The following is a 21,393-nucleotide window of genomic DNA, read 5'->3' on the forward strand; positions in this document are numbered from 1 at the left end:
GCACTTGGCCTCAAGAAGGGCCAGAGCGAACAAAGGACGCTGATGCTCTCTCCAAAACCAGCTCCCCTGAAAGGCTTCCCTATCTTGAGTGATGGCAACTCGTCTTAGCGTGTGCGGCCCAACGCCTTGACTCTTCTCTATCTGCCTCGCCCACCTCTGCTCCATCAGCAAATTCTGACGGCTTCAAATTATAGCCAGAGTCTGACCGCTGTCACCACCCAGCTCCAAGCTGCCATGGTCTCACCTAGACTCACCTGCCATGACCCCCGCCCTCAGCTCCCACTTTCTCCCAAGGTCACCTTTCAAGGTCAACAGGGTGGGGCAGCCTCCTTCAATAGTCCTGCCTCCTTGCCACCTTCTCTTCCTCTGCCCACCCCATCCAGTGGGGCAGAGCCCCCAGACTCCCCCAGACAACCTGGGTCACATCCGTTTCCAGTCTCAGGGGTGTGAGGATGTGAAATCACACAGCAGGCCTTTCCTTGGCTCTGTTATTCCTGTATCTGCAGTCTTCAAATCGCTCTAAGTTACTGGTCAACAAATGTGACCGAATCACTCATCCCACCCCCATCACAGAAGGGGGAGAGGGGCGTGGGGTGATGAGCCGGTTTTGGGGGCATGGGCGTTAGGGACTCACTTGCATGATTCCAAAGCAGTGTCTTTCCCACCTCCCCTGTGGAAACCGGGCAGGATCCAGTCGTCTCCCACAGGTCACCACAGACCAGCCCCCCGCCCCCCTCTGCCCCGCATCACACAGCTCTCCTCGGTCTTCAGTGGACGGCTCACAGCCTGTCCGTCCTGCAGAGTGGGAGGGGCTCGGGGCTGCGTTTGGGCATGGTGTGACAGGGCCGGCCCCGTCTTTTTAGGAGTGACTGGAGGAAACATTCTGCACATTGGCCTTATTGACTGATGCTGGAATGGCTGTTGCCACGGCAGCAGAGGTTCCCACTGCACTGGAGGATGGTGGGAAACTCAGGGGATGTGAAAGGAATCAAAAAAGAGCCTGATGGAGGGAGAGTCCACATTAGGAGTGTCTAAAGTTCCAGGAGGCCAAGATGAGTGTTTAGAGGGACCACCACGTGGCCATGGCAAGACCCTTTCAAGGGTGACAGGGAAAGGCGATGTGTGGACAGACGGAGGACTGGCCCTCAAGGGGATCCCCACGGAGTTAACATGAGACGAGCATGGAAGGTGTTTTCCCACTGACAGACAGGTGGCGTTTGTTCCGGAGGGAGTGGGGGGTTTACAGGGTTTTGGGGGGACGAGTGCCTCACTTCTTGAAGGGGGCAGCATGATTCAAGGAAGGAGGGGATTTGGGATTTGGGGCATATGACATCCCTGGAGCGGAGGCAAGGCAGAACAAAGAGGAATAGAGAGGGGATGAGGAGAGAGACAACCAGGAGAGGAAGGCCTGGTCCCAGGGGCCGTGGGCCTGTAGGACTAGGACGTTCCAGGGGACAGAGCGACGTAGTATGGTGTTTCATCAATTCTAAAGATTAGTGTGACGGGATGACCCCACAGACCTGGGTGCCAGAGACCAGGGCCCAAATGAACCCCAGGGAGAGGTGGCAGGTGGAAGGGACCTTTCGGCCACAGGGCCACCCGTTCATTTCTCCTGAATGCTAAGGATGAATGTATATGCAGTAAAAGAACATAGAGATGACAAGCAAGAGCCGCTGTAACCTGGGACGTCAGCGTACAAATGTCCCCGGAGTCTCACATTGCTATTTTTAGGAAAGGTGATCCTCTGTGATCGAATTGTGCGTGTGTTGTGCAAATTAGAGGCTGGCCTCTGAGCGAGGCGTGACTGCGGTCTCATTACAGCGGCCTGTGGGGTAGGAAGGGAGGGTGTGCGTCCCCAGAGATTTGACACCAGGATGGGGCCAGAGACCTTCCCTGAGCTAAGCGGGCGTACCGTGTGTGTGCCCAGAGAACATCTCAGGAACGGCCTCGTCTTTGGGCACTGCCTGTGCCCAGGCCACGTCCCAGCATGGAACCCCTTCAGTGCCTTTCAGCCACCAGACTCCCTGCTTGTCGATGCCCCACCTGGAGTCACAGAGCCCGCTCCACCCCTGAGTTTCCTAGGTGCTGGACACAGGCCCCAGGCCAGGCTGCGATGTGCCCTCTGCCACAGGACCTTCTGGTAACTTCTCCCAATTCCTCTCCTCCAGTCCTTTGAGGCAGTGACAGCAGTGCTGGGCGGGCGTGAGCCTACCCTCCTGCTTCCTGCTCCCCTGGTCTGCGTCGTACTCCAGGAAGCCTTCGGGATTTCCTCCACCGTTGTCCTTCCTGCCAGCACAGCCCCTTAGTCCTGCACTCACGTTTTCAGGACCTACTATGTGCCAGGTGGCGCTCACAGCAGTCAGTGAGGCAGCCCGCGGCCCTGGTCTCCGGGCTCTGTCCTGTCGTCCCTGCAGTGAGCACACACACCTAGTGTGCACCCGTGATGAATGTGTTGCTGTGAGTGACACCGCGTTCCCACAGGGACAGGGCTTGTGTCATCTAGCTTGTATCCCCTACCCGACATTGACGTCCTTGCGGGCAGAACCTCCTTCTTCCTCTGTATCTCCAAGGCCCCACCAAGGGCCTGTGCTTCTTACAAGCACCCGTCTGCGTGAGGACTCACGTTCCCGGCACTGTGGGGAGCACAGCCCGTCCGAGGTGATCCCTGTCCTTGTGGGTCTCAGGGGCTCCCAGTCCAGCCCTGGCGTAGTGGAAGCCAGAGTCCTGGGAAAGCCCAGGACCGGAGGCATGTGGGGTCCAGTGCACGGCGCCCAGGCCCCTAAATCCATTTCACCCCCACAGTCCCAGCACCTGCTCCAAGGTGCTCACCGGGTCAGCAGGTGGACCACGCTGCTGCTGGTGGGGACAGACCACACGTACCTGTCACCAGGCAGGCTGATGATTAGCGCCGGGAGTGGCTGAGCCATGGCACAGACACACAGCAGTCTTCATCTTCCAGGGGAAGGGGAGAGGGAGCATGGGGAGGGCTGGGCAGGTAATCTGAGGGCTGGCACCTTCTGGCAGAATGCTTAGGGTTTGACAGTGCCCAGTGTGGCTCCATCTGGGGCCTGCCTCCCCTGGAGCGAGCTTTGCTTTCCGACACCCCTCCACATTCTCCTGTGCCTCACTCTCTGTCTGTGGACCATTTGCTCAGGCACCTTGGCCCTGACTTAGGAGGCCAGTCCCTTCTGAGGGACAGCTCCAGCAAAGTGCTCTGTCTGCCTCTGCCCCCGCCCCTTCCACCCCATCTCCCTTCCCTGGACCCAGGCGGGAGGGGAGGCAGAGGGCGAGGAAAAGGCTGTCTTTTTCATTTGCTCTGCGGCCCCACCTTCGCTCTGGCCAGTGAGGGACCCGTGCTAGACCTCCTGGTTCCCTAGGTTTGTCACAGCACTTCACAGTTCCAAAGGCCTTTGGAGCTGGTTAGACCCACGGTTAGAAGACACAGAGCCAGAGAGTGCGGTGGCTTTGACAAGGTGACGAAGCCCATCCATTCCCATGGGCACCTGGTCTGATCCCAGGAGGTAGTCAGTCCTTCCCTCCCATGGGAGCCCCTCCCCGCCAGCCGTTATCCCACCTCCTGCCCCCTGAGCCTCAGACACTGAACTAGGTGGGACCCTCAGCCTCTTGGAGGGAAACCGGAAGCTTTGGGGTGGGGGTGGGGAACCAGCGACCTGGATATCTCCCAGCATCCCTCCCCCCAGCCCACTCTCCCTGCCTCATGCTGAGCCAGGGGGTCTCAGTCCCTTTTACCTGCACCCCACATCTCCTCTGAAGATCCTTTCCACCACCCCCCTTTCTGGTCGCAGCCGGGGTCCACCGTGTCCCTTGGGGAATGTACCCGCCTCTGCACCCAAAGCCAGGAGAAACACTGGTCGCATCCGTTACCACCTCCGTCCCCCCACACCCCTACTCACCCGCCCTGGATCTCTGCCGCAAATACCACCCCCTCCGAGCCAGAAATAGACACACAGCCCTCTCCCCCACCTCCCGCCGTCATGCACACTCCTCCCCTCCCCGGATTGCGCACGCCGCCCCTCCCTCCTTCCTCGCTGGGAGCCGCAGCCGCAGCCCTGCTCAAGCGGGAGAGCGGGCAGGCGGAGAGCAGCGAGGGCGCTGTGGGCTGCGAGTCCACTGGACTCCAGGCGGGCAGGCGGGGGCCGCTGCGGGGCTTCCATTCTCGCTTTGATTGATTTTTACATTTTAGTTTGTATTTCCCCGCCTGCCCCTTTTCCTCCGACCCCGCCCCGCTGCCCCACGGTTTCCTTCCTTGCGTGTCTTCCCCTGGGCCCTCGGCTTGGCTCGCCTTCCTCCCGTCTCCCCCTCCCTCGTCCCTCCCCCTCCTCTCCCTTCTTCCTCGGTTTCTTCCGTCCTTTCTCTCCCCTCCCCTCCCCGCCCCTCCTCCCTGCGCTCTCCCGCCCCTTGCCTGCAGACGCGCGGATCGTCCATGCGCTCCTCTCAGGCAGAATGCTGAGCAGCGGCGTCAAGAGCGCGCAGCCCGAGGGGGAGCTGAGCGGCGGCGGCGACGAGGGCGCGGGGAGGAAGGCGGCGGACGGCAGAGGCATGCTGCCCAAGCGCGCCAAGGCGCCCGGCGGCGGCGGCGGCGTGGCCAAGGCCAGCGCGGCCGAGCTGAAGGTCTTCAAGTCTGGCAGCGTGGACGGCCGCATCCCCGGCGGGCCGCCCGCCTCCAACCTGCGCAAGCAGAAGTCGCTCACCAACCTGTCGTTCCTCACGGACTCCGAGAAAAAGCTGCAGCTCTACGAGCCTGCGTGGAGCGACGACATGGCCCGGGCGCCCAAAGGCTTGGGCAAGGGGGGGTCCAAAGGCCGCGAGGCTCCGCTGATGTCCAAGACGCTGTCCAAGTCGGAGCACTCGCTCTTCCAGGCCAAGGGCGGCCCTGCGGGCGGCGCCAAGACGCCCCTGGCTCCGCTGGCGCCCAGCTTAGGGAAGCCGAGCCGGATCCCGCGTGGCCCCTACGCTGAGGTCAAGCCGCTCAGCAAGGCTCCGGAGGCGGCTGTGAGCGACGACGGCAAGTCGGACGATGAGCTGCTCTCCAGCAAGGCCAAGGCGCAGAAGGGCTCCGCGGCCGTGCCCTCTGCCAAGAGCCAGGAGGAGCGCGCCTTCCTCAAGGTGGACCCCGAGCTCGTGGTGACCGTCCTGGGGGACCTGGAGCAGCTGCTCTTCAGCCAGATGCTGGGTGAGTCCTGCCCCCGCCGCGCCCGCCCCGCTTTCTCCGCGCCAGCTGCAGGAGGAGGGAGGGGAAGCGCGCCCCACCCTCCTCCTGGTCCTGTTCTCCAGGTCTCGGGTGGGCATTGCGCCCAGACGTGCAGGGCTGGCCCACCGCCAGGTGCGCGTGGCTAAAGTGCACCTTCTTCAAAAGGTCACCAGGAGCGAGCCCAGGCCCTGCTGTGGCCTGAGGTGAGGCTGGACAATGGGTGGGGGTCATCGGATGCTCAGAAACAGAGCTCCTTTGCTCCCAGTTAAGCCCCAGAATCCCAATGGGCACCATCGGGGCCTGGTGGAGACCTCAGCGCTGCTACGGTCTGCACTGGGTAAGCGCATCCAGCGTTGCTAGGGGAGCTTGGGGGAGAGCGGGTGCAGAGGACAGACGTGCAGAAAGCAGATGTGAGCTGAGGCCCCACTTCCTCTGTGGGTCTCCAGTGGGAGCACGGGTCGGATATCCCCGGTGTGGGGGTTCTGGCAAGGGGACCGTCTGGGGCCAGCGGGCAGGCCGGCAGCCAGCTGCACACATCTGGATGCGCGTCCTATCCCTGGGCCGGCTCTGGCCCAAACCTCTACCTCCGGGTTTTTAGAGACTGTGGAAAGATCTGGGCTTTCGCACGGAGCCTCCTGGTTGACGGGGAAGCCGGTGCCCTTGGGCTAATGGAAGCCGAGCGGGCGGGAAGGGAGGAACAAAGCTTGCTTGGGCGGAGGAAGCGCAGAGAGCGGCCCCATTGTTCTCCGAGCCTGGGAGTCTATGCCCCGGAACTGCGCTGGCTTGCCCGGAGAGCCTTTGCCCGGAGAGGATAGATGGGGTCGTGCAGGACGAGAGGCTGCGGCACCTCGGTAGCCGGCTCGGGGGCTCTGGGGCTGCGGGAGCACGGCGGCCGGGCCTGGAGCCCGCAGGCCGCCTTGGCTCCGCAGACTTGTTGCGGTGGCTGGGATGTGGGTCCGGCGCCGGGGGGACCCAGCGTCCGGGGTACCAGGCGGGTGCCCGCCCCGCAGGGGGCTGGGGGGGCTGGGGAGGGGCGTGTCTGCGCTCGTGTACAGGGGCGGGGCTGACGCGGCAGCATCCGAGTGACAGGCTGGCGGAGGTGGGGCGGGTGGGCATGGACCGCGGCGGTGGTGCTCGCCTGCCGCCCTGGAAGAATGCAGCGCTGGAGGCTGGTGGGCCCCGCCGCAGTCTTTCCAGGACCCCCGGACTCCGTTGTGGGACAGGATGAGCCCCTGGCCAGGGGCAAGGGTTTGGAGCCCCGCGGAGGAGGCCACATGTGGGCTTTGCAGGGAGGAGGGCGGATGGAGTTTGGGTGCAGACACTGACTGGGGTGAGGGGGGGCCTCAGGGAGTGTGCCCCCCTGTGCCCAGTGCCGCCCTCATGGAGCTGACAGGCTAGGGGGTGAGAGAGACAATAAAGGAAAAGAGAATTCTAGGCACCAAGGACAGCTGTGAAGGAAAGGAAAGGGGACCATGTGATGGAGAGGGGCTGGGAAGGAGAGGCCTGCCCTAGGCCTGGCAGGAGGTGCTGAGAGAATGGTGGCCCAGGCAGGAGGAGGAAGGAGGCACAGGCAGACGGGCAGGTGGGGAGGACATGCCCCAGGGACTGGGAAGGGGTGGGCGGGATGGAGTGCCACAGCATCCAACAGCAAAGGACACAGCTCTGTTTTCAAGGTCAGGGCTTCCCCTGTTTGGGATGACATGGCTGGTCTGGGCTGTCCCCAGACCTGGAAGTCCCAGCTGCCCCAGGACATGGCTGCGTGGCTGAAGCCCTCCTAGTTGCTTCTCAGGAGGCAGTAACCACAGACACCCTGACAAATGGTCCTCCGCTGGCTGTGGAGGGGCTGGGCTGTGGTCCCCACTCCTGCATTGTCAGCCCCTCCACAGGCTGGCAGATGGGAGATGAGGCGAGAGTACCTGCCCCCACTCCCCAGGTGGGCAAGTGCAGGCTCTGAAGCAGAGTTCATGGTCTCCTGAGCCCTGAGCCACAGGTGTCTAGGAGACCTGACTGAGAGGGGCGAGTCTGCAGGTAAGGGGCAGCCTGACCAAGGCCACCAGGCTGCCCTGGTGACCCCACAGAGGGCCTTACCTCTCTGGTGGGGCGAGAAGGCTGGAAAGTCTGGCACACTTGCTGGCTTATTTCTGGCTGAGAGGACCCAAGGAGGTGGGGGGAGGATAGACTGATTGGCGGGAGTGGGGGACAGTAGAGCCAGGTCAGGGTCTCAGAGCCCACGAAGGTGTTCTCTGCAGTCACAATGAGCCCCGAGGGAGCAGGGTGGCCCCTGGGGACTGGAATGGCTGCTTTGACGCCTCAGGAGGGTAGCTGAAGACACAGGGTGTTTGTCTCCCCCCAGTGAGGCTCAGAGTCAGGTTACACTCACTCCCTGGTACCAGCCCAGACCCAAAAAGCTGCCAAGACCCAATTTCTGAGGGAAGGGGTGAGGCAGCCCCAAATAAGAGCCTTTCTGGAATACAAGGGAGGAGCTGAAACCCGATCACCCCCTTTCCCAGAAATCAGCTGGGGCCCAGATGGTCCAGTCGGTTGCCCTGCCCCTTCCCTCGCCTTGGAAGCTGCAAGATAACTAGGATCCCACTGGGGAACCCCAGAGATTTGGAGACTGAGGGGTGAGTGCCCAGGGGCCATGCCAATCCCTGGAAGCAAATGCCCCTGGTCGTCCACAGTAGGCAACTTGGCTTGCACAGGCAAGGCGCCCGCACCCCGACAAATGGGGGGAATTGCCATCCTGAGTTGCCTGTCTGGGCACCCTGAGCTGTAGGACTGCCTCTGGGACTCAGTTTCCCCATTTGTGAATGGAAGAGATGCTCCCATGGCTTTTCCTTACCTGTAGGGACTAGGGAGGGGGTTCAGAATGTCCCAGGAGACTGAAGGAGAGCAGTGTCCACAGAGCAGTTGGCACTACAGCCCCACTCCAGGCCACACTGTCCCTGCCTCCCCAGCCCCTGGCCAAGAATCTCAAAGCGGAATCAGTCTGTCAAGTTCCCACAAGCTCAGCTTTCCCTTCTCCCACCTTCCAGGCAAAGGGACAAATTGGGACAGTAAGGCAGCCCAAGGTCAGGGTGCAAGGGGACCCAGGCACTGCAACTCCTGGTCCCACGCCCCCTCCGCGCACCGGGTTGCCATGACAACCGTTAGATCCTCAGAGGAGTGAGGACGTTCTCCGTCTGTAAGCCACTTGGCTGATGAGGGTTTTGGGGGGTGGGTGAGGGGTAGGGTGAGGGTGGGTTTCCACTGGAGAATGTTCTGGGATGCTTTGAGGAGGCGGAGGGAAGAAATGGTTTCTCAGACAGCTCTCCTTTCTGTCCCATGCACTGGGCGGGGAGGGGTTGGGATACAGCAGTTCCTGTACCTTCTTCAGACAAGAACCAATGCCCAGAGTGCACAAGAGGGGCAGCAGGTGCCCCCAGCACAGGCTCCACACCCACAGCTGTTCTTTTTTTTTTTTATTAAATTTATTGGGGTGACAATTGTTAGTAAAATTGCATAGATTTCAGGTGTACAATTCTGTATTACATCATCTATAAATCCCATTGTGTGTTCACCACCCAGAGTCAGTTCTCCTTCCATCACCATATATTTGATCCCCCTTACCTTCATCTTCCCCCACAACTGCTCTGATGCCTCCTCAGGGCCCCCTCCCCAGGCCTTGCAGGGGAACGGGGCTCTGCCTGCTTCCCCTGGCCACTGCCAGCTGAAGGGGCGCTGTGGAGGGTGGGCCACAGGGAGGCGTGGGAGCAGACAGGAGTTGGACAGACCTTGGAGCTGTGAGGTTTCCGTTCTCTGAGCACAGGCGCAATGCTGTGCAGGCCCCGGGTCCTGGGCCTGCCTTTGGCGGTTGCCTTACTCACATGGCTGCAGCCAGGTGTTCTGGTCACAAGGCCGCTGGGGCTCACTTCCCAGGGGAGCGGTGGGTGGGTGAGTCGGGCTCGGGCCAGCTGCTCTGCTGGGGCAGATGGTCTGGATGGAGCAGAAGGGCCTGGGGTGAATGTGCTTCCCTATGTGTGGACAAGGCCAGGAGGTGTCCTTCTTGACGTCACCCAGGCCCCTCCCTTCTGGAGGCGGACTGAATGGGTAACAGGCCCGAGTCACCTGAAATGCGGGGGTGTTTTCTGACACTCTCTTCTTGTCCACACCCCCCTCCGTGTCCATTACTGTAGCCACAACCACCCACCCTCTATGACCTGTCCCCAACCATAGGCTGCCAACACCAGACACTTTCTCTTCTGCTGACCGCTGACCTCACCTTTTTCGGAAACTGTCCCTCCGCATACACACCACGCTTCACAGCCTCTGACCCCAAGGACGGAAGGTGCTCTGTGGGCTCCAGGGGCAGCCAGTCCTGTGTGACCCAGCTGAGAGTCCCCAGGGTACATCCCTGCAGGTCAGCACCCTGTTGCCCACCTCTGCTCTACACGCGGGGTCTCCCTGCACAGCAAGGAAGCTTTGTCTCTGTGCACAGAGACCACAGAGCCACAGAACGGAAATCACCAGGCTGAGCCACCCACTTAGAGCTGAAATTTATCCCTTTGTAGCACTGTTGGCAGGTGGGTGTTCTGTTTGCACACTCATAGTCACAGAGAGCTCACTACCTGTTTTCCTGGAAAGCACTCATTATTAGAAAGACTTGAGCCCAGATTATGTCTTCTGGGCTTTTCTACCTGTGGATCCAAACCTGTGGTGTGGGTCCCTGCCTTCCACAGAGCCCGGGCCTTGTGCTAGAGGTCAGGCACCTGTCCATATTCCATCCATCTTTTCTTTTGGAATATGATCATAGGAGGAGGGGCTGGACCTGTGCGCCCCGCTTCCTGGCCCAGTGCAGTCCAGCTCCCCACCTGGACCCCTCACCTCCTCATGACATCTGCATCTCAGCACCTGGCTGAGCTTTCTCCTGGCCCGCCGGGCTCTCCTCCCTGGCCTGGAAACCCCGTGCGAGCAGCCAGCAGAGGGGAAGTGCATGTCATATGTTTCTCATTTGTGTTGGCTGACCCACTCCCACAGCCTGTTTGCATTACCCAGACGTGTTTGATGTCCCGGGAGCCTGCAGCCTTCCTGGGGGCAGGCGCAGCTCGCTGTCCCTGCGAGGGCAGGCTCGGTCCTGGGACCTTTAGAACGCTGGCCAACCCTCCCACACCTGCCCCAGCCATTGCTTCTGGGGACAGGGCCCCCTGTAGGGAGAGGAAACCAGGGCCGCCTGGGCACATCCTGCCTGCTTCATGCACACCCGTCCCTGCACAGGTCCCCAGGACCTGTTCCTATCTCCCAGATAGAGGCTGAGGGAGGGTTAGAGTTGTGACCATTGGTGTCCTGTATGGTCACTGCTGGGGGCTGAGTGGGCACAGCAGTGTGTGCCTGCAGTGAGCGGGTGGCTTGGGGCTGTGCAGCTTTCATCAGCACTCCTGCCTCTGGCATGACAAGGGGCAAATTGCGGGCAGGGGAGGAGGAGAACCTAACCCGCGTCCCCCGACTCTCAAGCCCGTTCTCGCGCCGACGCGGGGATGAGAGCGTGCCCGGCACCACCCGCTCCGCAGAGCTTCGGCTCCAGCCGGCTCCAGGCTCTCGCTGCCAGCAGTGCTTTAGGTCCTGGCATGTTTGACGGCCCTTCTCTAGCTCCGCGCCAGCCCAGACTCAGCAAGGCGGCCAGGACCTCGCTGTGGCCTGAGCCATGGTCGAGTCTATTTTAGGCACCCTGATGATCCATTTCGTGGCCACTGCAGCGGGCGGCTTCTCCACAGGCGTCTGGGACCCGAGCAGACGCTCTTGTGCTGGACTTCTGAGGGTGACAGGGACGGAAAGCCAAGAGCAGGGGCTGTGCTCCCGTGTCAGCCCTGGGGAGTCCTGGGTGGTCTCGAAGGGCACCCAGTGGGTGTGGTCTGGTCTGGGAGGTTGGATAATGTCGTAGCTTCAGGTGTTTCTATGCAGAGCCAGATTGGAGCTGTGCCCTTAATCTGGGCAGGAAGGTGGCAAAGGTTGAGAGTAAGACTCAGGCCCATGTGTGGGAAGGTGTTGGGTTAACGGGGTACATGGCACACAGACATGAACCCCAACAGCTGAGGTGAGGCTGGGAGTCAGGTGTGCAGTGGGGAGTGTGTGTCGCAGAGCAGTGCATAGAAACTTTCACACTCAGTGACCTCCAGCAAATACGCACACACTAAAGGTGCGTGTGTGTACGTGTGTGTATACACGTGCACAAGAACAGACACGTCTGAAAGAGTGTGAAATATGACCAGGGTGGAACAACGCCCCCGCGCAGACCCCCAGGCGGAGGCTGCAGGGCTGTCTCCTGGCTGCTCTCCCAGAAAAGCATGTGCAGGCTCCTCACAGCTCGGACTCCCAGGACACAGTGACCTTTGCCCTGGTGACATGCTACACAGCCGTCCTTTCTGGCGAAGCTGGCAGCCGCCCAGCATGCCCTGGCTTCTGTCGGCCGGATCCCCACGCTGCCACGGGCCCAGGACTCCCACGTCCCCCGGCTCCGGGACCCGACTCTCCCAGGGGAAGGACAGTAGGGCCCGAGCGTGCAGTAATCTAGTCGTAATGAGGACCATGTCAGGCGCTGGGTGTGCGAGAGGCATGGTGCTGTGCCTTGCGTGGCGTCAGTCAGTGTTCACCATAGCCCTGCCATCCTGGGACTTGCAAGCGAGGACGCAGAGGCAGGGGCTGTGGCCCATGTCCCCAAAGCAGCACAGGCTCACTGCCTGCTTCCAACAACCAGCAGACCCTCCTGGCACAGCTTGACTTGGATTCCGTTCAGTTTGGCGTCGCTTGTCCGGCAGTCACCGTGGGTCGGGCCCTGGCCCCGCTGCTCGCTTCCGCCAGGCTGCGTGAGCGGAGGAGACGGGCTCCTGTGCTCTTTCCCGTGCACGCGTGACAAAGGGCAGCGCGGTCCCCTGGAGCTGGAATCTGCGTGGGGTGAGCAGTGATGTGCGTTTGGAAGATGGCTGGGATTCTGGAGGCAGGGATGGGTGGGACTGGGGAAAAGGAAGGTCAGTGAGGGGCTTGATCGTGGGGTGCTGTTTGGCGGGAAAGGATGTGAGAGGAGATGAGCCATAAAAGTAGGCTGAGGTGGGGTCTGTCCACTGGGACTGGATTGTAGGCTCTGGGCTGAGCTCTGAACAGAGGACAGCAGTCGGGGTTTGCCCCCCAAAGGGTCGCCACGAGGGCCCTGTGCCTGCTGGTCCCTGGAGAGCTCGCTGACAGATGAGATTGGCCAGTGCAGGGCTCTGCACCTCTGCATCTGTTGCGTGAGTGGAGATTGCCATCGTCGCAGCCCCTGCAGTGTACGTGTGGGAGGAGGGGACGGGGAGGGGACGCCTCTGTGCCCAGAGCTTGTCCCTTGAATAGCAGCAGCTCTGATTAGGCCCAAGGTGCAGCCCTGTGCCCTCCAGGGGTTGGTACTGCACAGCCTGGGCAGCACCCAGCCGAAGGCTGCCCCACAGCCCACAGCGTGGTGTGAGCCAGGCTGCACGTGGCAGAACCAGCGCAGCAAACCAGTGTGCGAATTCCAGTGGCATAGGATTCAGGGACAGGCATGGAAGGCGGGGCCGCGTGTCAGCTCCCAGCCTGTCGTTCCATCCAGAAGACTTGGGGGTTGGGGAGCTATTTGAAAGAGCCACCGTGAAGAGAGGAGCAGGCATCCCTGGCCCAGCTTAGCTTGGTTGGCCTGGGGCTGGAGCAGAGGGTCTTCAGCGTGGAGGGAGCAGGCCGCCTGGGGGTGCTGGTGAAGGGTTAGGAAGCCCATCCCAGATGTAAGCCCTTGTCTTCCCGCCATGGGGTCCTGTTCCAGGAGCGGGGGTGTTTTGCCACAGGACCTGCTTTGTCCTGGAGGCTGGGTGTCCCCAGGATGTATTGTCCTGGAGTTCAGGAGTTGCCACAGGGTACAGGGACTGTCCCAGTGTGTCCATGGGTCCTCGCGGCTTCCCTGGGGCCTGGGTATAAGGTGGTGTCAGGCATGGCTGCACTGCTCACTGCCGCCTCCCTGTCACCCTGTCCCTGGTTGCAGCAGAAGGTGGTGTCGCCTGCCTGGAGCAGGGAGAGGGGCAGGACCCGTCCTGGCCCTGTAATGCTGGCAAGTAGCCGCAATGACGGCTGACCCTTACTGAGCGCTGCTCTGAGCTGGGCATTTGTATGGAGCCACCGCATTCTCACAGCCAGGTGCTGTTCAGGGGTCATGTGCCACCTCTGCAGGCTGCAGAGCCCATGTTGACGGGGTGCTGGGTGGTGGCTGTAGGGCAGGGGAGCATGGGGGGCTGGCATGTCCCTGCTGCCACCATCCTAGTGACTGGTGGGGCGTGGATCCGCCAGGTCTCCAGGGAAGGGAACCAGCTTTGTTTTGCATCTTTATGTGCTGTGTGTGCCTCACACACTTGGTTCATCTCCCTGGGGGCAGGGGGACTCCAACCCATGACCCATCGCAAGGAGAGAGGAAAGCACGTTGCCCAGGAGCTGGCTTTATCGAAACCTTCTAAGGTGATAGTCGGCGCCTAGGGGATGTTTAGACTTGGCTGGGAAGATGGAAGAAACAGTGGCTGAGCTGTAAGACGGTGTCAGGGCAGCCCCTGGCATTCAGGTCCCGATCCTTAGAGCAGGGCCGGGTCCTGTGTAGGTCAGGGTGAAACTGTTTAATGTCCTCGTTTCTGGGCAGGCCTGCGACTCAGGCCTGGGCAGATCTGTCCCCTCTCCACCCCAGGGTCCCCGAAACAGTCCTGCCCTGTTTCCAGTCCTTCTGTTGGCCAGCAGCCACTCTGGTGGTCTTTGAGAGGTCCTTCCAGGGCTGAGGCATGAGGTCCGCTCCCGTGGCCTGTTATCACACAGCTGGGAGGACATCTGGGGAGGACCGAGGCCGGGGCATCCTGGCTCTTCCCTTATCTCGGGGGAACCGGTGCCCAGCGTGGATGGGGACCCACTACTTCCCACAGGCGTGAGGCGGGGGCCAGGGTGTTGGGTGGGGAGGCCCACTGGCATTGCTTCAGGGGTGGGATGCCCTAGGGGGGGTGGGAAGGGCTTTGCTATAGGAGATGCAGCCCTGCCTGAGCCAGAAGGAGCCCGGCCCGGCCTGGCGCTGGCAGGGGCTGGATTCCTGCCACATTCCCACACTCTGCCTAGAGATTGGGTTTCCTGCTAAAATGGTATCTCAGTGTCACAGTCTTCAAGTCCCCAGCTTCTCAACTCAAGCTGTTGCCAGCAGCTCTGTCTGTCCGAAGGCATCCCCCTTACTGTCGTGGGGTCCTGAGAGGAAGGACACAGAATACAGTGGCCAAATGCACAGGGTGAGGGCCGGACAGACCCAAGGTCAAATCCTGCCTCTATACTAACCAGCTTCGAGATGATGGCCTCCGATAGTTCATTTCCTCACGTGTGAAAAGTGTCGGTCGTAGCTGTGTCGTCAGAGGATTCCTCCCAGGTGAGGTGAGCTAATGCATGTTGTGCACGGAGCACAGGGCCTGGCCTGCGAAAAGTGCCCAGTGAATGAGAGCTGTATGTTATCTTGCCAGGGTTCTCTACCTACCCCCACTATCTGGGGGTGTAGGGGCGGAGACGTGGCCCCTGTCCTCTTCTGAGGGAGCCCCCCTCTGAGGCGGGAGACAGCCCCTGCGCTCTGGGGCCCCCCGCCTTTGTCCTGGGCCCTTCCTTCTGAGCAGTACTGTGCCCTCCACCTGCCTCCAGCCCGCAGCCAGGCCCCTCATCTCCAGGACGCCCCCTTCTCTCCTCTCAGTGTCCTTGGGCCCTACCTCAGTTGTGCCGTCTCCTCCAGGTGGCTTGTTCATAGGCCCTCTGTGTGCCCAGCACGTTCTCCAGAAGCACCTTCCCCAGGCTGCTGGCTGCTTTCCAGACGCCGCCCAAACTGCAGACACAAAATTAGACGTGTCAGAGTGCTGCTGTCTGTCTGTCTGAAATTTGCATTTGATCGAAAGACACCAGCAACCTCCCACCCCCATGTCTCCCTTCCCGGCCTCCCCCCTCCACGGTGCACCCCTCCCCGTCCTTTTGCTGAGCTCAGGAAACCCTCCCGTGGGGCTCCTCGTCATGACCTCGGCCGCAGATCTGCGTGACATTCTCTGCTTCTTGCGTCTTTGGGGCCAGCTCCCCAGATTTTCCTTGGGTACAGTCTGTTCCTACTGTGCCTCCAACACTGTCAGCTCCTGGAGCTTGTTGTCAAGAGTTCAGCTGCTGGCGTAGAAATGAGCCGGCTGTGCTGGGGGCTCACGGAGGCGGGGCGATGCCCCCCCTGCATGTCCGTTCCCACTGGCTGCCAGCACCATCGAGTGGGAAACCACCGGGCTCAGAACGACCTCGGAAAGCGTCTCCACTCCATCCCTAGAGGGCAGAGCCACTGGTGGGCAGGCAGAGGGCCCCCTCCTGAGGACAGCCTGGCCACCTTCACTCCTCCCTTGGCTGACAGAGACGGAGAGGGCAGGACCAGGCTAACTCCCGCTCTTCCTCTGCAGTCACACTGTGGGAAGACCTTCACTCAGAGGCCAGAGCTGCCTCTGCCTCCTGCCCACCCCAGCCTGCCAGCACAGCTGCTGAGGCTTAGAGCCCACCGTCCACACTGCAGACACGCATCTCAATGACCAGGGGCCATGTACAAGTTCACAACCGCCCTTCCGTCTGCCTGGAGCTGCTTCCTGGAGATGTGGGCTGGCCCCTCTACTCTTCTGGTTTCTGATCGCCTTTGGCTCTGACTGGTGTGCATTTCGAGCCCTTAAACTCCTGTGTAAGAACGTGAAGCAGCAGGGAGTGCCGTGTGCCTGGGCAGGTGACGGTGAGTCCCTCCTGGCTGGGGCTCTGAGGCCACCGGTGACAGGGGGGCGGAGCTGAGGGAAGGGGGCTCCGGTCCTCCCATCTTCTCAGACACACGCCTTTCTGATCCCTCCGCTCCTTTGGTCAGGGGAGGCCGGGGAGGCCCGCACCTGCCTCTCCGTCTCTTGCCTCCCTGCTGCCTCTTGTGGGTCGGGGGTGCACACTGACACTGCTGCCAGGCTGAGCCACACAACATTGGAAGGGAGTCTGTCCACACACCCATTCTTGTCTTGCCTCCTCCTTCCTAAAAAAAAAAAAAGAAAATCCTATATTATCTCAAGCAGCTCTGTCTGTAGGAAATACAAGTCTGGGAGAAGATAGATGGGGTGTGAGGGTGGCCTAGTGGTGGTCTTTTAGGTCCACTGAGGAGGGACCAGGGGACCATGATAGTAGCAGGAAGGACTGGTTAGGCTTGAAGACTGAGCTTTTGTGACAAACGAGACGGCTCTGTCCATGCCCTCTTCTCGGCCACGACATCCTGGGTCGCTGCCGGGGGACGTCGCCACCCTGGAACTAGACAAGTGGAAGAAGTGTGTGCTTTGCCTTCCTCCGAGTTGGGGTGGCTTGTGTCTCTCTCAACTCCCTGAGGCCCTGAGACTGTGCAGGCCTGCGTATTCGAGGATTTGGGGACCCCGGGAGGCAGATGGTACTGACAGAGCCAGCAGGAGCCACCCACTAACCTGTGGCTTGTCAGGGTTTCTCTGAATTGTGTCCAAAAACAAGAGCCAAGAAGAAGTGAGGGCACCCAGCTCCATCTCCCTAAAGCCTGGCTCTCGGGCAAGGTCACCAGACACTAGAAACGCAGCCCAGGGCGTGGGCCCCACCGAGGACATCCCCTCGCCCCTGACCCTGGGACAAGGCATCAGTGTCAAAGCCAGAGGGGGTCTGAGAGCTGAGGAGCAAACCCTCCCTTTTGTAGAAGAGGAAATTGAGGCAGCGGCAGGGGAGGACGCTGCCCAGGATTGCCCAGAGCACGTTTCCCCTCAAGTTCAATCACGCCGCCCCCTTTCTTATGCTTCAAAGTCAGGACATGTGACTTGGCACCCCCAGCAGGTCCTGGAAACGGGAGTGGGATAGCCCTGTTCCCATGCTGGCAGCCGTTTCCACGGAGACGGGGGGGGGTGCGTCTGAGCCTGGAGGGACCTCAGCATCGGCCAGTCCCCCATTTAACAGATGCAGAAACCAAGGCACCACAAGCTAAATTCGCCTAAAACTAGCCACCCAGTAAGCGGCAGATCAAGGACCCACATCCCGCCTCCTACCTTCTAGCCCTGCCCTGTGACCCTGCTTGTTTGGGGAGGTGAAGCGGGAAGGACAGGGCACTGCCATCCAGTGGCACATCTGCCAGGGGCTGCTCTGCCAGGGGATGCTGGCCCGACCCCTGGATTTTTTTTTTTTTTTAAAGATTTTATTGGGGAAAGGGAACAAGGCTTTATTGGTTGGAGAACAGTGTGTACTTCCAGGACTTTTTCCAAGGCAAGTTGTCCTTTTCAATCTTAGTTGTGGAGGGCACAGCTCAGCTCCAGGTCCAGTTACCGTTGTTTGTTGCAGGGGGCGCAGCCCACCATCCCTTGCAGGAGTTGAACCGGCAACCTTGTGGTTGAGAGCCCACTGGCCCATGTGGGAATCGAACCAGCAGCCTTCGGTGTTAGGAGCACGGAGCTCCAACCGCCTGAGCCACCCGGCCGGCCCCAGAGATTTTTAAAACTGTGTCTGCTGAGGTTTTAGAGTCAAGTAAGAAACACCCCTCTCTCCCTGATTTATGAGGCTTTTAAACCTCATAAATCCACTTCTGGGCCACTCGGCCGTTCTTCCCACCCACGGAGACTCGTGTACCCTTGCAGTGAGACCTGGGGGGTCGCAGAGCTGGCTGTCCCTGACTGTGAAGTTGGCTGAGGAAACGGCTCTAGCACGTGTCCCACGTGTAGGGAAATGCCATTCCCTCGAGGAGCTGATGGGCCAGGCTGAGTGCCCAGTCCCCTCCCAGGCATGGCCTCAGGCCTGATGGTCTCAGCATGAGACACTTAAAACCCTGGTCTCCAGAGGTTTCCTCCTGCTGGAGCTCCTGGAACCTGGGAGACTGCCTCAGTTTCCCTCTTCAGAAAAGTGAGGATTGGGACAGCAGGGGGCAGGGTGAGGTCAGCCTGGAGAAGCCCACGCCCCACCCTCAGATAGCAGGCAGATGTGGTTTGGTGCTCCAGGCTCACGTCCCGGCCTCCCCGCAGCCAGTTCTCCTCTGGCGGCTTCAGCAGGTGGGGTACTCAGGTGGAAATGAGCTGCACTCCCCCTGCGTCTTCATGGGTGATTTTCAGGATGGGCTGTGTTTGCTCATGGGTGCTTCGCAGGCCTTGGCTGAAGTGTGGTGTGTCATGGGCAGTGCCCATGCTGGCTCCCTGCCCATCACTCCTTACCCGCCACCCGGGCCGGCTTCCCTCTTGGGGTCTCTGCCTGTGCCGAGCACCCCCCGCGGCCCAGCCCTGCTCCCTGTGTGGGTGCTGCTGTGAAAGTCACCTATGGGAACAGATTCCCACAAGGGGGGGTGGGGAGAGGGTTGCCCACCGCCGGCAGCCGGGAGAGGAGGTGGATGCTGCTGTGCCCGCCGCCTCTGGGGGATAAAACCGACGCTGGCCCTCGGCCATTGGGCTTGCCGGTCCCGCCCGCCTCCCACACGCGTTCCCTCCACCTTCTCCCCTCCCCGTGCCCTCTCAGCACCGTCTCGTGTGGTAACAAGACCTTTCATTGTTTGGTAGCAATGCCTCTTTTAAAGGTGAGCACATGTCAGCTGAACTTAGCACATGTAAGAGTCATGCCAGCTGAGCTCAGGAATGAAGGTGAGGGCAGTCAGCGTCCTGAGCAGGCTGGTGACCGTAGTGGTGGTGGCAACCGTGGTGTGGCAATATGGCGATAGCTGGTGATGGTGATGGTTTTGGTGCTGGCGGTGGTAGTGGCAGAGATGGTTTTGGTGACGTGACGGTGAGGAGATGACAGTGATGGGGGTGGCACAGTGGTGAGGGCTAGAGCGGTCATCCCACCTGCAGCCTCAGAGGCAAGTTAGGAAGCCCAGGCACTAGGAGGGCAGCTGTGATGCTGACCATTCCGCCCAGATGTGCCCAGTTGTAGGAGCTGAGGGGGCTTCCAAAGGGCCTACTTTCTTCATTTCCTTGGGTAACAAGTGTCACTGAGCCCAGGACGACGCTGGGCATTGTGGGGTTACAGCGGAAGTATAGACGTGGGCCCTGCCCTCAGGGCCCAGGAGGTACCTGAGCATGTACCTGCCCAGGACATAACCACGTGCTGAATCTTGGGGTCCCGTCTCACTCTCCCCCGTCTGTACCTTCCGCCAGTGGACTGAACGGAGGAGCCCTGACAGGCTGTGGTCCATGCCCCCCAAGCCGACACCTCCGCTTCCCTGCCTCCCACCCCCACACACCTCGGTGCAGGTCTGGTCCAGGTTAGGGGGGAAATGGAAATGGAAGCTTGTGGGGCTAACAGGGAGGAATGTGGACTCTTAGGCTGTTAGTGGATGACCTTGAGCAAATCGTTTGACCTCCCGGAGGCTCCGTTTACTCCTCTTCTAAACAGAGGGAGTGTATTCCCACCCTTTCCAGCTCAGAGAGATGTTGTTGGGAGGTCATGGGTGTGAGAACTCCTTGTGGGGGACAGATATTGGGGGCACAGGCCATGGGCACGCCGGGGACGAGAGTTTGTCTACACGTGTCTCTCACTGACCCTCCCAGCTGTCTGGTCAGCGGGCGTGGCCCACAAAGGGCCGTGTGTGCAGGTCCCCGTGGGGAACCCTGCCACTTGTCACAGTGTAGACGCTGGCCTTTATCTCTGGGGAGTAATATAAGGCTGTCTGGAGGTAAAACTCTTTACAAGGAGGCTTTTCCAGTCTCCCACAAGGACCAGGCCCAGCTGAGGGCAAACATGTGAGAGACGAGACTGTCGCGGCTGCTCCCCCACCCCATGTGCAGCCCTGTCGTCTCCCACCTGTGACTGTCCTGTTTCGTCTCCCTGCTCTCGGGGGACAGAACCAAGAACTCATTCACTCTGAGCCTGGTACTAACTAACAACACCCTAAAGCAGTGTATTGAAACCTTTCTTTTTCACTTTTGCCCCAATAAGAAATACACTTTCCAGCAAACCCGGTGGACACATATTACGTTGAAAGTTTTAAGAAACAGTACAGTGAGATTTTTGTCTTATTTTTTGTGGTTTTTTGTGTGGGTTTTTTTTGTTTTTTTTAAATTGCTGGTTGCACTGAATTGACTCCATGATCCACAAATTAGTTTCCACTGGAATTTAAAGGGTCCCTGGGAACTGGGTGTCGGCAGTTGTCCCCAGCTTTGGGCAGTAGAGCGTTTCCTCTGTGCCCAGCACTTGGCCCTCAGCCAGTCCCACGTGCTATGCGTTTACTGGTTCCCAGAACCCTCAGAGCCACTCCGAGGTATACATGAGGGGTCAGGAAAGAGGCACAGAGAGGGCAGGTTACTTGTCCAAGGCCATGCTGCTAGTGAGTGACAGAACCAGACACCGGACGCTCAGTGGGCTGCACTGGCTGACAGACACAGGTCGTCCTGCAAGGGGGTCATCCTGTGAGGGGGTCGTCCTGCAAGGGGGTCGTTGTGACACTAAGAAAGCCAGAGCCGGGCTTGGGTGCTTCCCGAGGCAGCCCTGATTTGCTGTAACGAGCCTGCAGGGCATACTGGGCCCTAGGGACTCGCAGATGCCCACGTCTGTGTGCCCTGGGGACGCGGGCAGAGCGCTGGAACTGACAGTGGAGACGTGTGGCCTTCTGGCGGTGCTGGGCGCAAAGGCAGAATTCTGCCCACTGGCCAATGGGCACGTAGGACCCTTCTGAGTAGAAAGAGTAGCCTAACTCTAGTCTTTAAAAAAAATACTGCTGGTAATTTTAAATACGACACTTCCTGCAAGCTAAACAAAAACTAGTGAGCTTAACCAAATACTTCCACCCTTTCTCCATGGATTTGCTGTTTCGGGCTCTGTGAGAATGAAACAAAGGTCTCAAACATGCACCCCAGAGCAGAGGAAGGCCGAGTCCCCGAATCTGATGGATTGTTTTTCAGATGCGAGCCGAGCGCTTCCGGGCACGTGGGCAGGCAGGGCCCACAGATGGGCCATGGCGGATAGGAGTGGAGTGACAGCGCATTGTAAGGGACGCTCGTGGGAGGCTCACACGTTCAGATTGCTTTGCTGCTGCCTTCTCTTGGCGTCGTAGCTGGTGAGAGCTGAGAGGGGAGGGTGGTTGTGGAGCGGCTGAGGTAGGAGCGTCTGCTATTCTGAGACTGGATGTCAGCCCCTCAAGTTGTGCCTCAACCTCCCATCCCCCCCGCCCTTTACAA

The 21,393-nt window shown here is 60.2% G+C and overlaps 1 protein-coding gene and 1 long non-coding RNA gene across 7 annotated transcripts in view; one reads left to right on the forward strand and one right to left on the reverse strand.

Moving 5' to 3' along the window:
* NAV1 (neuron navigator 1) overlaps window positions 1–21,393 on the forward strand; it is a 188,124-nt gene that overhangs the window by 66,054 nt on the left and 100,677 nt on the right. For 4 of the 5 annotated variants that reach the window (XM_019750858.2, XM_074317113.1, XM_074317114.1 and 1 more), the window contains one exon: window positions 4,430–5,194. The exons of the other annotated variant lie outside the window; for it this stretch is intronic. In XM_019750858.2, the coding sequence (XP_019606417.2) occupies window positions 4,430–5,194 (765 nt within the window). The remainder of the gene's footprint in view (window positions 1–4,429; window positions 5,195–21,393) is intronic. 5 annotated transcript variants of the gene reach the window in all.
* On the reverse strand, window positions 8,721–15,805 carry LOC109457755 (uncharacterized). Of its 2 annotated transcripts, none has more exons than XR_012490984.1 (4): window positions 15,259–15,805; window positions 14,959–15,071; window positions 14,543–14,675; window positions 8,721–12,130 (listed from the first exon to the last, which is right to left on the reverse strand). It is a non-coding gene; the product is annotated as an uncharacterized LOC109457755 (long non-coding RNA). The 2 variants fall into 2 exon arrangements; XR_012490983.1 differs by lacking the exon at window positions 8,721–12,130 and adding an exon at window positions 13,551–14,455 and having other exon boundaries at window positions 15,259–15,804.

Source organism: Rhinolophus sinicus, linkage group LG12, assembly GCF_036562045.2.
Source record: "Rhinolophus sinicus isolate RSC01 linkage group LG12, ASM3656204v1, whole genome shotgun sequence".
Classification (NCBI taxonomy): Eukaryota; Metazoa; Chordata; class Mammalia; order Chiroptera; family Rhinolophidae; genus Rhinolophus; species Rhinolophus sinicus.